At 39.3% G+C, this 18,113-nt stretch overlaps 1 protein-coding gene across 6 annotated transcripts in view; it reads right to left on the bottom strand.

Moving 5' to 3' along the window:
• TFG (trafficking from ER to golgi regulator) overlaps nt 1–18,113 on the bottom strand; it is a 38,933-nt gene that overhangs the window by 18,145 nt on the left and 2,675 nt on the right. For 4 of the 6 annotated variants that reach the window (XM_027979513.3, XM_027979521.3, XM_027979525.3 and 1 more), the window contains exons 1-3: nt 12,831–13,011; nt 8,509–8,735; nt 5,012–5,095 (exon numbers count right to left, since the gene is read on the bottom strand). In XM_027979513.3, coding sequence (XP_027835314.1) covers nt 5,012–5,095; nt 8,509–8,692 — 268 coding nt within the window. In that variant the 5' untranslated portion in view covers nt 8,693–8,735; nt 12,831–13,011. Of the gene's footprint in view, nt 1–5,011; nt 5,096–6,683; nt 6,836–8,508; nt 8,736–12,830; nt 13,012–18,113 lie in introns of those variants that run through there. The other 2 variants (XM_060416859.1, XM_060416849.1) reach the window with 2 other exon arrangements.

The raw sequence follows: 18,113 nt of genomic DNA, 5'->3' as shown, positions 1-18,113 counted from the left end.
GATCTATGGCTTATGACCTATAAGCCCCGCCCCCAAAAAATTCATTAAAGAATTCAACTACAGTGAAATAAAGTAAAATTGCAAAAAGCTTTATTTTAATAGAAATTATGTACCTTCAAAAGCTCATTTTACTTCACACAATTTTTTTTTTAGCCTTGAAATAAGACAATAAACACCTTATTAAAAGTATAATATGACTGTAGGTCTGTTATCCTTCTTGCCTACTTCTGACCTGCCCCCAAAAAAATTAGTTACCTAAAATAACTGCCCTAAATAAAATGTAACCTCTTTAAAAAATATGCAGAATTTACAACTTCACGTCATCACTCACTGTCTTTCAAAGTAGTTACTTTAAAAGAAACACACAAGCTAGAAAAATTCAGATTATTCAAAAATCATTGGGCTTTTTTTAAAAAAGGTTAATATTACTTCATTTAATTACCCATTTTATCCAAATGACTTTCAGCTAACTAAAATAAAAAAAAGATCCGTCTTCCAGCAACAAAGACTGTCATCACTGAGATTATTAAAAAAATCAAACTTTTTAATGCATTTTATATACTGACAATTTGTGTGTGTGTGTGTGTATATATATATATATATCTCTTACATATTTATAATTCCTGAAACATCAAACTAGAAATGGACATCTACTTGAAAATAAAGGTTCAAGGAGATTTTTTGTAGAATATTTCAAATATCAAACCAATATAAGCTTTTAAAAGCTAATCCACCAGTATTTTACATACTACCTATATATTTATGAGAAAGTTCAATATAATTTCCTACCTGTATCAATTACTGGCTTTTACTGGGTATTACTGTTTTTCCTTTAATAGCTGAAAAGAAGAAAAGCAGCTCCTGAAAGCTAAGAACTGGCCCTGTAGTGTAAGACAGGCTTTTGTGTTGCTCTAAGCTGGCATGGTATTCACATGTAGGTTTCTGAACATAAACAATTTCAGAACAGACCAACAGTACAACTGCATCTCAATAAATCTTTTTTTTAAAAGCAAATAAAGAACACCACCAACTATCATTAAAGATCAGTCTGGGACTGATATAGCTCAAGACAAAAAAGAAAGCCAGTCCATAATCATGTGAGAACTCAGACACAAGAACATTGACCAAAATGTCACAAAAACGACCAAACATCCCTGGCTAATTATGAGTGATGCTATTTTACCAATTGCAAGCTTGCCTCAATTCACTCCCTATATCTTCTGGATAAGATTTAGTAAGATAAATCATAGGACTACTACCTAATAGGTAAATCATAAATCATGGGATTACTACCTAATCATAGGACTACCCCTACTTCCTGACAACAGCCAATCTAGAGCAAAGCCCCATTCCTTCAACCTTATGCAAAAGTATCTAACACAAACTCAGTTCAGTTCAGTCGCTCAGTCATGTCCGACTCTTTGAGACCCCATGAATCGCAGCACGCCAGGCCTCCCTGTCCATCACCATCTCCCTGAGTTCACTCAAACTCACATCCATCAAGTCGGTGATGCCATCCAGCCATCTCATCCTCTGTCATCCCCTTTTCTTCCTGCCCCCAATCCCTCCCAGCATCAGTCTTTTCCAATGAGTCAACTCTTTGCATGAGGTGGCCAAAGTACTGCAGTTTCAGCTTTTACATCATTCCTTCCAAAGAACACCCAGGACTGATCTCCTTCCGAATGGACTGGTTGGATCTCCTTGCAGTCCAAGGGACTCTCAAGAGTCTTCTGCAACACCACAGTTCAAAAGCATCAATTCTTCAGCGCTCAGCTTTCTTCACAGTCCAACTCTCACATCCATACATGACCACTGGAAAAACCACAGCCTTGACTAGATGGACCTTTGTTGGCAAAGTAATGTCTCTGCTTTTCAAAATGCTATCTAGGTTGGTCATAACTTTCCTTCCAAGGAGTAAGCTGCAGTCTTTTAATTTCATGGCTGCAGTCACCATCTGCAGTGATTTTGGAGTCCCAAAAGATAGTCTGACACTGTTTCCACTGATTCCCCATCTATTTCCCATGAAGCGATGGGACCAGATGCCATGATCTTCATTTTCTGAATGTTGAGCTTTAAGCCAACTTTTTCATTCTCCTCTTTCACTTTCATCAGGAGGCTTTTTTGTTCCTCTTCACTTTCTGCCATAAGGGTGGTGTCATCTGCATATCTGAGGTTATTGATATTTCTCCCAGCAATCTTGATTCCAGCTTGTGCTTCTTCTAGCCCAGCGTTTCTCATGATGTACTCTGCATATAACTTAATTAAGCAGGGTGACAATATACAGCCTTGACGTACTCCTTTTCCTATTTGGAACCAGTCTGTTGTTCCATGTCCAGTTCTAACTGTTGCTTCCTGACCTGCACATAGGTTTCTCAAGAGGCAGGTCAGGTGGTCTGTATTCCCATCTCTTTCAGAATTTTCCACAGTTTATTGTGATCCACACAGTCAAAGACTTTGGCATAGTCAATAAAGCAGAAATAGATGTTTTTCTGGAACTCTCTTGCTTTTTCCATGATCCAGTGGATGTTAGCAATTTGATCTCTGCCCTACAAAATATCCTTTCTAACACATTTTTACTGACATGCTATTGTCTCCAAGGTGCTCATTCTCCTTCACAGCAAGTATTAATATTTGAGGTTAAACTCCCTTTCACTCCTAATACTGCTTACTTCTGTCATTTTTTAAAAAACAGTAAACTTGAGAGGTTTGCTAGTTATATATCTTCAAAATTGCTGATCCCATCAATTCCCCCAACTTCTAGTTCATTTCTGCTTTTTATTATTTTCTTTTTTCTAAGTTATCTGGACTTACACTATCCCCTTTGTATTTAGCTTTAGCACACTCTAAAAACTTTGTCATGTAAAAGTCATCACTAATTCCTAATAGAAATCTAATTCCTAATATGATTTCTTCTATGGTATGTTACTTAAAAGCATATTTTTATCTGCAAAAATATGGGAGTTTGGGTTATCTTTTTTGCCCAATAGTTTCTAATGAAACTGAGAAAATGATCTCTAACATATTCCTTCTCTGATACTTACTGAGACTCACTGGAAAACCTAGCAGATGGTCAACTTTTATAAATGTGCAAATGCACCAAAACAAAACTGAATCCTGTCCCTGATTGCTAGATGCACACGATCAAGCCTGTATCTGTTTTGCTTAAATGTTGAGGCTGCTTGATCTATCAGTTTTGGAGAGAAGAGTATTAACAGTTCTGATTACAGATTTTTCCTTTTTCAGGTGTGCAGCAAAATGATTCAGTTATACACACATATATATATGTGTGTATATTCTTTTTTCAGATTCTTTTCCATTATAAGTTATTGCAAGATATTTAATATAATTCCCTATACTATACAATAGATTCTTGTTGTTTATCTACCTTAAGTTTTTTAAATGTTTTTTCCATAATGCATAGTTCTTATATTCTTATTTCTTCTTTTATGTCTAATAACAATACATATTTTATTAACACTTCTACCAAGTTCTTAGAAATCTAATCCCACTATTAGTTGTACCCATTGTTTCTTGTTTACAGGGATGTTTCAGGAGTCCTACAGTTTTGAACTCTTAAGTTCATCAACAGGATTTTATCTTTGAGAAGCCTATGTTATTTGAGTTGAGAACATATACCCTCCAGAGAAGATTTTTGCCTTTGTTTCTTACACTTTTCATGGTGGTATCCGGGTTTGGGAGTTCCCAAAGGACCATGGTTATAAACCCTTAAGAGAGCCTTCACAAACCCCTGATAGCTGAGGATATATGAGAGTTTCTTTATCAGTTTCTTGACTTTTCTTCCACCAATGAAGAGAGATTTTTCTTCTACAATCTGCTTTTTTACACCATGTAGACACCAAGTGACAAGTCCTTAGATTATGCAGACTAAAACCTTCACCATCACCACCAAAAGAATCTCAAGCCTCAGCTTTTGGTACTTATGGCCCTGGTTTTTAATTTCAATTATATTTTGGTCCCTGACATCTTCCTCACATTCCTGAGCAAGCTCAGGTGCGTAATTCAAAAAATATATTCAGTATCATTTATCCAGTACATTCTCAGTGTTTCTGAGATGAAGATTTTCAGTTTACCTAATGCCTGATAGCTGGCCAAAAGTGGTTAGGTATTTTAAGACTCAATATTGTAGGAAGAGATATGTTTTATTTTTTTTTTTTAGTAGTTTTTGTTCTTATCATTTTAAAGTGATTCATACACTCCTTCTTAGATGGAGATGAAATAAATACAAATTAAATCAACTGGCCACTGATCCTATTTCATGGAACTGTGCGTTAGTGCTACATAATTTTTAAAAATGCTAACCAAAACATCCAGGGAAAAAGTCCACATTTTTTTTTTCATATAATCATGCTACTACTTTAACTTCGCAATCATTTCTATCTTTTCCCTTTAGTGTTCTGCCTTGCAAATCTGTCATGATCTGTAAGGAAATAAAATCTGTAAGATTAAATTTAGTCTTATGTTTTTGTTTTTTAATCAGAACTATCTCAGATCTTAAAACACTCCTTAAAAAATAATGTCTAAAAAAAGTATCAGTTCTGTCACTTAGTCGTGTCCGATTCTTTGTGACCCCACAGATTGCAGCACACCAAGTCTCCCTGTCCATCACCAACTCCTGGAGCTTGCTCAAACTCATGTATCAGTCCTATCCATTAAACCCTGAGAATAAGTAAAAACATACTACATTGGAAAACAATTATATATTCTTAATGAACTAAACTAAATTGCAGTTTTAACCCAGAAATTATTTTCAATCCTGGAAACACTTATACAACTGGCATATATTACTATTTAAGGTAACAGCAGATGGGTTATTTAAAATACGTCTACTTTCTATTAATCTTCAAAGAATATAGTTAAGCCTTAAAATTTAAAAATTCTGATATAGAAGAAAAAATTATCACTTAATTTTGAATCTTTAAAAGGAATAAACTAAAAAGTATTTCATAAAAATACAAAGAAGAGTAAATATATTAGAAAGTTTAGCACTTACCAAATAATGTCAGTTTCAGTATTCTACTACACTGAATTGCAAAGGAAAGGTCAGAACTATCAAAAATTGTTATAAGATCTCCATCTGAAACAAATAAAAATTTCAGATTTGCATCAGTAGTAAGCTAGGATATGTATCAATTAAAATGCAAAATGTGGATCACAGAACATAGAGAATATTCCATAAAACCTTTAAGCATAAAGGATCTAGGGAAGATGTATTTATCCAAAAGGATACTAAATTAATTTTATTTCTTTCATAGCAAAATATTTATCTTATTCTCATAAAACGAGCCAACACATAGCTAAGATTAATGTAATCTTCTACTAATCACCTGGAGGAAATTACAGTTTAGATTGAAATCTTTTCTATTCTAAAGTATTTAAATATATTTATCAGAAATCAAGGTAATAATAATTCTCAAGGTTCAATTTTAATTCTAAGTACAGTAAAACACCACTGATACAAACGAAGGGAAAGCCATATATGACAGTAATGAAAAAGGTTGCAAAACTTTCTGCAAAATTGTTCTAATAAATGGGTAGACAGTTGAGCCTTTCAGGTCTCCAATCATCTCAACACTGAGATGAAAACCATCAATTCTCCTCAGGAAAAATATTCCTGTACACAAGAATCTGAAATCCCCTAGATCCCAAGGATAAAGAATACTATAATCAGCATATCAATTGCCTATTCAAAACCTTTCAAAGGGCTAGGAAATAAAAGGCTAGAGAAAGAACAGAAGAGAAGCCACTGCAAGGTATCCTCACAGACACACAATTTTAACACTGATTAGGCCGGTTATTTTGGATAAAGATGGCAATAAAAGCCATAACTGAGAGTTTTATCATCTCTTTACAGCAGACCAGTGTTTTTTTGTTTTTGTTTTTTTTTTAACAACACACACATCTAATGCTCAACTTTAGGGATTCTACTCATAAACATATTTTTAAATACATATGTAAAAGAAGGAAATTTTCTATAACTGGTCTTTTTCTTTTCTCATTTTCCCAACAGAAATAAGAGTATCTATGACATCAGGAACTCTTTACCTAAGTCAGCTCTCTAAACTAGTACCCAATACAGTCTATGGAACACAAATCTGTATAATTTAAAAAAGCACTCAAAAACACAATGAAAAACAAATTCAGTGTGATAACCAGATGTAGAAGACAGTTTCAACAACGAGGATACCCTAAGCTAGGGAGTTACAAACTGCAATCAGTGGATAAATTCTGGCTTAAAGAATTCAAACTAAGGATAGTTTTTATATTTTTAAAAAGTTCTAGAAAAAAGATTAGCAAGGCCTTATAGGACCCACAATTCTAAAATATTATGTGATCCTTTAAAGAAGGAGTTGGCTGACCCTTCTGCAAACAAAAATGAGTTAAAAGAAAGGCATTAAAACAGTGAAATTAGTTTAAGATATGCCAACTCTGAGGTAAGAGCGAATCATCTCAGGTTTTGTTGTTCAGTCACTAAGTCATGTCCAACTCTTTATAACTCCATGGACTGCAGCACACCAGGCCTCCCTGTCCCCCACTATCTCCCGGAGTTTGCCCAAGTCCATTGCCAGCTTTGAGGTAAGAGCAAATCATCTCAGGTAAAACCATTAAAAACTTGAGTTGTAAAGTCAAACAAAAAAAAGAACAAACTGATCACATTTACGCACACATTTGGAAGCCAAACGGGATAACCAATGTATTGTAAACAGATGACGTTACGAGTTCAGTTCAGTCGCTCAGTTGTGTCTGACTCTTTGCGACCCCATGAACCGCAGCACACCAGGCCTCCCTGTCCATCACCAACTCCTGGAGTCCGTTACTAGGGAAAAGAATAAGAAGAAAACGCTCTCCTTTTTTTGTTCCTAAACTCGAAAATTAGTTTTGGGTAATATTAGATGAAGGGGCTTCCCCTATGACTCAGCTGGTAAGGAATCTGCCTGCCAATGCAGGAGACACAAGAGATGTGAGTTCAATCCCTGGGTCAGGGATCCCCTGGAGGGGGATCTAACTATCCACTCCAGTATTCTTACCTGGAGAATTCCATAAACAGAGGAGCCTGGCAGGCTACAGTCCATGGGGTTGCAAAGAGTCAGACACGACTAAGCATCTCACACATCCACTTTTCAACATTATATGAAATATTGAAAAAATGAAAGGCATATTACATCTCTAGTGAAATAATTGGCTTAACTGACCATCAGTGATTTATACTCCCCTTCCATAGGGTAAGTTGTTGGAAAGTGGCTATCCAACCAGGGACAGTTCCCAACCCGCTAACATCTCAGCACAGTCATGTGACTGGGGTCTGGTCAATGTGATGTGAGCTGAAATGATATAAACCACCTCAAGGCTTAGAGAGTACAATCTCCCATGTGATCCTCTATACTCCATCTTCATGCATCTGCTTGCTGAATGCAGATGCTCAAGGTGAGCTGGTAAGCCACGTACTGAAGATCTTAGAGCTTCGTCAACCTGGGCCCCTGAATGATTTCTTGAGTGTTAAACCACTGAGATTTTAAGGTTTTTATTCTAACAGCTGACATTACTTTAAACCGACACACAGAGAAAAACAAAGAAGCTATTAGGGCTAAGAAAAACTGAGACAGCACAGTGTCAGAGAAATAAGAGTATAAAACGATGCTGTGGATACCAGCGCCAAGTGTTGAGATCAAGAGGAAACAGACTGGAAACAAATTCAGCAGTAATAAAGATACTGGTAACCACCTAAAGCCCAATTTCACTAGAGATGTTAACAAAGACGACAGGTCAAAAGAAAATAGAGAGTCTACTGAGGCAGCTGTGAAACCCTGCGGTCCGAACAGCAGAGAACAAACTGTAAATGCAGTAATAATGATTCTGATTATATTTCCATTATCAAGGCCAATTTTTTAAAGAGATTTTGCCTTGATTATAGCAATAATAAACAAATGCTTTATGTTTCCAAAAAAGAAAAAAAACGACAGTCTACTAATATAATTCCACTATGTCGTTGATGATATATTTGTCAAGTAAAATCTATCTCCATAAAAAGTTCTGTAGTCAAATTAGCCCGGGAACACCACATAAACTGAGAAAGTACTTCAGCATAATACATGCTCTGAAAATTCTTGCCAAAAAAACAGCATTTCCATACTTAGCTGACCATGAATCCTTTTTCATTCAAAACATACTAACATCCCTTTCACTTTAGGAAATATGAGTGCAAGTTTGGTTTTAAAGCAAAAAGGAAGCCAGAATTGTACAGGCATAAGAGAAAAACAAATGGCTTGTAAAAATGTGTGAGTATTCTATCACTTAAAACCCCCTTCTAATAATAAATCACTTGGCAAATTTTTAACTTATAACTAACTACATGGGCATTCCCTTAAGTAAAAGAAAGTGGTACTCAATTACCATAGGAGGAAACAGAATTTTTATTCGGAGTTCAATGAAAAACAGGCAAAAGAACACATAAAATACTTAGACTTTTAAAAACTTGAGAAACACTCTTACCTTCATCTTTATATTTAATTGTAACTTCATCATTACTCAGAAGTTTTCCTCTGAAGACTCGCTGCATCATTAGCACTAATTCATCATAAGTAATATCTTCATTATGAATGGGAATTCGTCGAATATCCTCCCCAAGCTGAGCTTTGATGATTAGTTTCCCACTCAGATCCAACTGTCCATTCATGGTGGACTCCAGGATGTTCTATGTATGTAACTCTAGAGAAAGACTGACAAAATGGTCTTGATGATTAAATAGCTATAAAAGGTATTTTAAAAGCTAAAAAGCAAAGCTCCTATTAGAATCTAAGAAACTCTCAGTTTCAAAGGAAATTCACTGTTCCAATGTTATCATATTTATGGTAAAACGGTCTGGAACTGGTTTCATTATGTGCATAAGAAAATAAGTTTTATTATTTTATGTCTGTTATTATTTTACCCATATATTTAACTGCTCATCTGATTTAGATTTCTTACTTAACATATCTAGATCAAAATCCTGATCTTCCCCTCAAAATGTGCTTCTCTTATAGTTTTCTCCATCTCTGTTAATGACAATTCTCAAGATATTCAAGATAAACAAAAAAAGCTTAGTTCCTCTCTTTCCCACACACCTTACATATACCAAATTACCAATGAATCTAGTTGCCACAACTTTTAAAATATCTCTAGAGTCCAACCCTTCACCTCTATCAACTTAATCCAAGCCACCAGCATCTCTTGCCTGGATTACTGCAAGACTCCTAACTGATCTGTCTGCCTTTTACCTTTGTTTGCTTAACAAAGGTACCCTCACCATATCAGAGCTACCCTGTTAAATAAAATCTAGTATAACTACTTTAAAATCTTCCAACAGAGTCTCATCTCACTCTTGATAAAAGCCAGAACTACAAGGTCATGATCTGATTTAACCTCATTTCCCACTTCTCTCCCTGGCCACTCTGCTACACTCGGACTTTACAATCTCCTTCTCAAGACTTGGCACTTGCTGCTTCCTTAACCTTGAGCCCTTTTCACACCCCTCACATGATTCAGATTTCTGATCAAATGTTAACTTCTCAGAAGTTTTTCCTGGCCATCTAATTTAAAATGGTTTACTGTCACTTTCTTATTCAGCTTCATTTTCTGCAAAGCACTCATCACTATCAAACATTTTAAAAGTATTAATTTTTATTCTTTTCCACTAGAAAATAGGGAGATAAATGTTTTTGTTCACTGTTATTTCTGGAGCCTAGAACAGTGCCTAGCACGGTTAATTATTCTACAGTCATTAAAGGAAGGAAATCATTAAATACTAGCTTCCAAACCCTACTAGCCTATCTATATTAAATGCTAACCCTGAATAGGAAAGTATGTGTGAACACTAAAATAGTTTCAAATTTTTCTCGCTAAAATAAGAAAGACCTCATGAGCATTTTCTCCAGTTTTCCTATTTGCAGAACTTGAGGACAAAAAACAAATCAATGACATCCTCCTGAGCTTTCTAAAAGACTGTCCACTATTGTTTCTCCATCATCTGTAACACTCCCATCCCCAAACCTGAGTATGTGCGATCAGACAGCACCCTTAAAAACAAGACAGTGTCAGAGAACTAAATACTAACTTGCTATTGAATTCTGCCTTCTTGAGTTTTACTTTAATCTTAGGTTATTCAGCGGGCTTCTCCTATAATGACTTTGCAATCCTAAATTCAAAATAATGTCTGCATTCTCTAGTAATTTATACCATTATCATATAACAGAAAATACACTTTCACTTAATTAATATGTTAATATCTCTTCTTCTCAAGGCCTATCTCTTCTTTCTGAGACCAAGATGCTCATGAACACATTATTTGTAACCACACAGTGTTTCCTACTGGTCATATTCTGGTTTCAAAACTTTGCTCTTCTACTAGCAGCATTCTGCTTTCTTCTCTTAAATGTGTTATTTTATTAACATATTTAGTTTTCCTAGTTCTCTACATCTGCTCCTTTGTGTGTGTGTGAAAGCACTCTACCTGGCCCTCAACACGCCAACACTTCAAATATTTGAAGGAAGTTTTCGTGAATCCTATTTAATCCATAGTATACATAAATGCCCTAGTATCCTCATATAAATGCCACATGTCCTTCCAATTAAGTACTTATTAAATGATTGTCTCTAGACTCCCTTGCCATCCTCTGAACAAATTAATTCTATGAATGAATCTTTAATACCCATCTTAAAATGGTGCATTAAATACAGAATATAACACTCTAAGGTCAGTTAAAAACAGAGTGGACTATGTTCTACCATCCAGATGCTACACTTGTCTTAACATAAAAAGAGAATACAGTCAGTGTTTCATCTGCCAATTCTGAATGGACTTTTCCTGAAGACTTTGATTAACTGAAACCTCCATACAACCCCTTCACCTGTGAGCCAAACCAGCCCTCTTCATTCGGCAAACACTTAAATACCTACTGCATGCCAAGTTCCAAAGCATAGTTACTTCAGTAAGATGGTTAAGATTTCACTTTGTTTGCCTTGCAGCCTGAGAGCAATCAAGAACTTCAAATCAATCTACGTAATCTTCTCTTCCCTACAGGATGTGTAAACCGTCAATAATGTATTTGAAAGACCAGGGCTTAGCTTCAGCAGGATAGTACTACCTATTCTCAGTAGCTTCTAAAATAGCGCCTGACATACAGTAAGTAAAAAATTTTAATACTTTTTGTTCCCTAAACAAAACATGAATGACAAGTGATAAAGTTCTGAAAGATTAAAAGAAGGCAGTACTATCAGGTCAGTTCCTAAGTCAAGCCTTCACACTAGCTAGAGGTGACTCCCTGCAACTGACATAACCCTAATTAGAGACATTTCCAACAATGAATATAATTGATATAATCCTTCTGATCATAAAGGAATTGTTGCCCAGTTCCAATGACTCTGAAAATATGAGCCCCTTTTTAAATACTTGACACCTGCCATGTCTGCCTGCAAATTCACTTACTGGCTAGCTTCCCTTGGACTGTAAACTACCTGTGGCCAGGAAACAGGTCTTCTTTCCTAAGGCTGTCTCCATTTTGTGCAGTCATCTCCACAAGGCATGGTAGAAAACAGGTTTTCACAAAAACAAAAGCACCTCGAAATTCTTCCAGGGAAAATTCTATCACCCTTTTTTTAAAATGTAACAATAGAATCCAGGTCCTTTTTTTTTCTCTAGCCTCAATCACAAAGTAGAGACTGCTACGAACTACTAGTTCCCAGGGCTGCTGGTGACATCCTCACAGCATTCTCAGCTCTCCCATTTCTCCTTTCACCCTGTCTTTGCCCTACTCCCTCTGAAATGACTCGGCCACTAACTTATGAAACCTTCCAACAGGAACACTGTTCTCAGACCTGGAGAGTAAAGTGACATGCCCAAGGAACACATAAAAAGCCTGCCTCTTTGAACCAGGATCCAGGTTCAGTGACCAAACCGCCAGCTCCACCAGCCCTGTGGTGAGGGCCCTTGTTCAGTGAATTTGCTTAGACAACTCCAGAGGGTAGAAATTTCCTTTAAGAAACCCTAAACGAAACCAACCCTCGAGTACTGCAAAGAATGCAAGGGGCCTCGAATTCTGCCTGACCAGAGCCAGCGTTGATGGTAAAGATTTCTCCCACTAGCTGTGTGACCTCAGGAAATACTTCTTAAAGTCTCACTTTCGTCAACTGCAAAATGGGAATATCTATATTTGGAAGAATCCTTGTGACGATTAAATGAGACTGTGAATCTCAACTACTGAGCACATTGCCTAGCAGAGTAAACTCTTGAAAAGTTAGTTGTCATCACCACTACTAGACTGGGTTTGGCCTCCAGACGGCGCTTGATGAAGCACTAACACAGTCAAGGAACAAGGCTTCCCCAGGTGACCCCCCAATCAACTAATTCCCATAGGCGCCATTCTCCCCACTTCTCGCCCTTTCAAGGCCCTCTGAGGGTTAGGCACCGGGCCACCCCAGATTTCCAGAAGTCCCTCTCCGCTCCCTCCAGCTGTCCGACTCCTTGGAGCCAAGCGGGATCGACACAAATGCCCTTGCTGGCACAAACACCTCCTAAAGCCCCCCACAGGTCCGCTTCGTTGCCACGGTGGCCAGTGACACCCCCACCCCACCCCTCCCCCGCCGTGGCCTCTCCTCGAGGCGAGGCCCGGCGCGGCCAGGCCCGGCCTCAGTCCTCAGCCACCAGCGCCTTCCCACGATCCCTCCGACCCCACCCGCCCCGCGCTCGCCGGTTCGAACGAAGCCCTCTCGACGTTTCCACGTCTCCCCGCCCGCCTGGCCCGAGAACTCGGCCGCGACCCCGTCCCCAGCGGCCATACCGTTTTCCCGAGGCCGCCACTGCTGCCCCTCCGCGGGTCTCCGCTGATCCGACCCCGTGCGAGGCCGCCACCGTCGGGCTCTGGGGCGTTGGGGGAAGGCTGCGGTCACAGCCCACTCGGTTGCCCTCCAGGGCCGCCGCACCTCGCTGGCAGACTCGCGCGGGCCCCGACCAATCGCACTGACCCACCAAGCCTAGCGAGAGCTCAGGCCCAGTACGTGGCAGGTGGGGAACGAAGAGGGGCGGGAATAAGAAGAAAATCTGTTCTTTCGCTCCGCCTCGGAGCGATCGGACCGACCCAGGACGCATGCGCAACGTCGATAGGGCGGGGACTAAACACGCCGGGGTCTGCAGGGGTCTGAGTCTCTGCTTTCTCACTGGATGACTGGATAAGTGTAGGAAGTGCACGCAGAACAGATGCACGCATGCGCGGGGCGTGACCAGGCACTTCCGGTTTTCCTGAACAGTAGTATTTCCCGTTTCTCGCCCGTGGGCGGGACATAATTTAGTCTTCTGAACTCTGAGATCCAAGAGTAGGCGTTTGTCTAAGTTTGTGTCTTTTGTTGTTTTGTAGCCATTGTAGTTCTCCTAGTCCTATCTCGAAAAAACTAACCTTTTCCCCGCCTTCCTTCTACAAACTCATTCATTCATTATTGGGCGCCTACGCTTTGTCAGGCACTGTGCGGGGAATGGGAATGAATCAGTTTGTGAACAAGGAGTTCCCAACAGCGTTTACGAGACAGGACAGATATAATGGGTGTGTAAAAGGTGAAGGCTAGGGAATTAAAACGGATTAAGGATCCCAGAGACATTTTGGAAATAAGATATTTGAGCGTTACATACTCTTTTCGTTTATCTAAAGCATTTGTCTTGAATATGCGTGTTTATATAAGAAGTATGCTGGCTTTAGACTGAAGCCTGAAATTTGGGAGGAGAGGGGAATAGGTGATGGAATCAGCATGGAGAGGGGAGTGCTGTTTTAAAAGTTGCTGGAAACTTTTGCTAAGCTAAAGAGCAAAAATCAATTTGAACTTACTTGGTCCTCGGTTGTTCCTCAGATAGGTAAAATGAATTTAAGGTGAGAAGTTATGTACTTTTAGTAAAGAGTGACATTTTTGCAGTTGTAAGTATGAAAAATTATGTTTGACAGTGAAATATGTGAATTTAGAATTCTTTGCCTCAGAAATGTATTTTCCAACATTCTATGTATTATTCTTTGAGCAATTGCTTGGCAGCATTTGGAGAGCAAAAGACTGTAGTAAGAATGAAAAAAGTTCCAGATTTTCTCCAAAGACTTGTTCTTCATTGCTTGTAATTTAGAACTGAATGATGCAGATTTGGGGAAACTAACTTTTGTTCGTAATACTATTCAGATGTCTTTAAGATGGTTTGAGATTGGATTAAACCACACAAATACAGGTGGAGATAAAATTCTGGCAAGCAGTGAATAACACCACTGTCAATATCCCTAAAGAAAACTCAGAGCCTGGGGCAGAGGATGAACCTTAGCCTGGCATGAAGGAAAGCATTTCCTCTCTCTAGGCTCCTGGGCAAAGGGCTTGCCATTGAGAAGAAATAAATTGATCCCTGCTACACTGGGGCCAAAGACTATAGTAAGGGTCAACACCAAAATCAGATTGGTTATATTCTTTGCAGCCAAAGATGGAGAAGCTCTATACAATCAGCAAAAACAAGACCAGGAGCTGACTGTGGCTCAGATCATGAACTCCTTATTGCCAAAATCAGACTTAAATTGAAGAAAGGTCCATCTAGTCAAGGCTATGGTTTTTCCAGTGGTCATGTATGGATGGGAGAGTTGGACTGTGAAGAAAGCTGAGCGCTGAAGAATTGATGCTTTTGAACTGTGGTGTTGGAGAAGACTCTTGAGAATCCGTTGGACTGCAAAAAGATCCAACCAGTCCATTCTGAAAGAGATCAGCCCTGGGTGTTTTTTGGAAGGAACAATGCTGAAGCTGAAACTCCAGTACTTTGGCCAACTCATGCGAAGAGTTGACTCACTGGAAAAGACTCTGATGCTGGGAGGGATTGGGGGCAGGAGGAGAAGGGGACGACCGAGGATGAGATGGCTGGATGGCATCACTGACTCGATGGACATGAGTCTGAGTGAACTCCGGGAGTTGGTGATGGACAGGGAGGCCTGGCATGCTGCAATTCATGGGGTTGCAAAGAGTCGGACATGACTGAGCGACTGAACTGAACTGAACTGAATGAAGGTATTCTAGGGAAAACCACTAAACCATTCAGGTATGACCTAAATCAAATCCATTATTATTATACAGTGGAAGTGAGAAATAGATTTAAGGGACCAGATCTGATAGATAGAGTGCCTGATGAACTATGGACGGAGGCTCATGACATTGTACAAGAGACAGGGATCAATACCATCCCCATGGAAAAGAAATGCAAAAAAAGCAAAATGGCTGTCTGGGGAGGCCTTACAAATAGCTGTGAAAAGAAGAGAAGTGAAAAGCAAAGGAGAAAAGGAAAGATATAAGCATCTGAATGCAGAGTTCCAAAGAATAGCAAGAAGAGATAAGAAAGCCTTCCTCAGCAATCAATGCAAAGAAATAGAGGAAAACAACAGAATGGGAAAGACTAGAGATCTCTTCAAGAAAATTAGAGATACCAAGGGAACATTTCATGCAAAGATGGGCTTGATAAAGGACCGAAATGGTATGGATCTAACAGAAGCAGAAGATATTAAGAAAAGGTGGCAAGAATACACAGAAGAACTGTACAAAAAAGATCTTCACGACCAAGATAATCATGATGGTGTGATCACTCACCTAGAGCCAGACATCCTGGAATGTGAAGTCAAGTGGGCCTTAGAAAGCATCGCTACAAACAAAGCTAGTGGAGGTGATGGAATTCCAGTTGAGCTATTTCAAATCCTGAAAGATGATGCTGTGAAAGTGCTGCACTCAATATGCCAGCAAATTTGGAAAACTCAGCAGTGGCCACAGGACTGGAAAAGGTCAGTTTTCATTCCAATTCCAAAGAAAGGCAATGCCAAAGAATGCTCAAACTACCACACAATTGCACTCATCTCACACACTAGTAAAGTAACACTCAAAATTCTCCAAGCCAGGCTTCAGCAGTACATGAACTGTGAACTTCCAGATGTTCAAGCTGGTTTTAGAAAGGCAGGGGAACCAGAGATCAAATTTCCATCTGCTGGATCATGGAAAAAGCAAGAGAGTTCCAGAAAAACATCTATTTCTGCTTTATTGACTATGCCAAAGCCTTTGACTGTGTATATCACAATAAACTATGGAAAATTCTGAAAGAGTTGGGAATACCAGATCACCTGACCTGCCTCTTGAGAAACCTATATGCAGGTCAGGAAGCAACAGTTAGAACTGGACATGGAACAACAGACTGGTTCCAAATAGGAAAAGGAGTACATCAAGGTTGTATATTGTCACCCTGCTTAATTAAGTTATATGCAGAGTACATCATGAGAAACGCTGGGCTAGAAGCAGCACAAGCTGGAATCAAGATTGCTGGGAGAAATATCAATAACCTCAGATATGCAGATGACACCACCCTTATGGAAGAAAGTGAAGAGGAACTAAAAGCCTCCTGATGAAAGTGAAAGAGGAGAGTGAAAAAGTTGGCTTAAAGCTCAACATTCAGAAAACGAAAATCACGGCATCTGGTCCCATCACTTCATGGGAAATAGATGGGGAAACAGTGGAAACAGTGTCCAACTTTATTTTTCTGGGCTCCAAAATCACTGCAGATGGTGACTGCAGCCATGAAATTAAAAGACACTTACTCCTTGGAAGGAAAGTTATGACCAACCTAGATAGGATATTCAAACGCAGAGACATGCCTTTGCCGACTAAGGTCCGTCTAGTCAAGGCTATGGTTTTTCCTGTGGTCATGTATGGATGTGAGAGTTGGACTGTGAAGAAGGCTGAGCGCTAAAGAATTGATGCTTTTGAACTGTGGTGTTGGAGAAGACTCTTGAGAGTCCCTTGGACTGCAAGGAGATCTAGCCAGTCCATTCTAAAGGAGATCAGCCCTGGGATTTCTTTGGAAGGAATGATGCAAAAGCTGAAACTCCAGTACTTTGGCCACCTCATGTGAAGAGCTGACTCATTGGAAAAGACTCTGATGCTGGGAGAGATTGGGGGCAGGAAGAGAAGGGGATGACAGAGGATGAGATGGCTGGATGGCATCACTGACTCTATGGTCGTGAGTTTGAACTCCAGGAGTTGCTGATGGACAGGGAGGCCTGGTGTGCTGCAGTTCATGGGGTTGCAAAGAGTCGGACACAACTGAGCCACTGAACTGAACTGAACACAGGCCAGCTGGAAGCTGGTAAGAAAGGCACCCATACTTTGCCTTCAGAGGGATTAGGGCTTGTGGATTCTGAAAGCAGCTTAAAGTTCTTTATGTTGTAATTCCCTTGTGCTCATCCTCAAGCAATCAGTGAAGTCTTGTTTAATATTAAACCTGTCCCTGACTCATTTGAAAAGACTCTGATGCTGGGAAAGATTGAAGGAGAGAGGAAGAGGGGCCTACAGAGGATGAGATGGTTGAATGGCATCACTGACTCAGTGGACGTGAGTCTGAGTAAACTCCAGGTGTTGGTGATGGACAGGGAGGCCTGGCAAGTTGCAGTCATGGGGTCACAGAGAGTTGGACACGACTGAGTGACTGAACTGACTGACTGACCCTAGATACTACTGAGGAAACTGAGGGATATGGTAGTGATGATTCCTCTGGTCATAGCAGAAGCAAGAGCTGCCTGGGGCAAGAAGTGAGACATCAGATTAGTAAAGCATCATTTGGAAGCCAGGTCAGAGGCTAAGGTGACCCGAGACAAGAAAGACTTCCATGCCACATTAAAGCATTTCCCCAGGATTCTCCAGATATACACAGTTGGAAATTTTCAATGAAGAACTTTGTAAAAGATTTTGCTTCTTGCTATGCAGTGGATGTAGACTTATAGTACTGTGACTGGGCCTGAAATCAAGGATATTTAGGTTTAGTAATATGTTATAGGACAGCATGAAATTATCCTCTGAGTTTGTAAAATTTCCCCCTTTAGGTTATAGACACCTTTATATACAAAACCATATCCTGCCCACTTTTTTGTTTTAACTAAATTACTAAGGTGTTAACAAAAACATCAGTGACCTTCTATGTTCCTGATCCTATATAAAAATTACATTTAAAGAACTAATTTAAGAGCCTGATGAACAGCTGGAGTTCAACACCCAACCCAAAGATAAGAACACTACCCATAAATCAT

The sequence above is a fragment of the Ovis aries genome, chromosome 1, assembly GCF_016772045.2.
Source record: "Ovis aries strain OAR_USU_Benz2616 breed Rambouillet chromosome 1, ARS-UI_Ramb_v3.0, whole genome shotgun sequence".
Classification (NCBI taxonomy): Eukaryota; Metazoa; Chordata; class Mammalia; order Artiodactyla; family Bovidae; genus Ovis; species Ovis aries.
The sequence above is the reverse complement of the archived record's forward strand: the minus strand, read 5'-3'. Positions and strand labels throughout refer to the sequence as shown.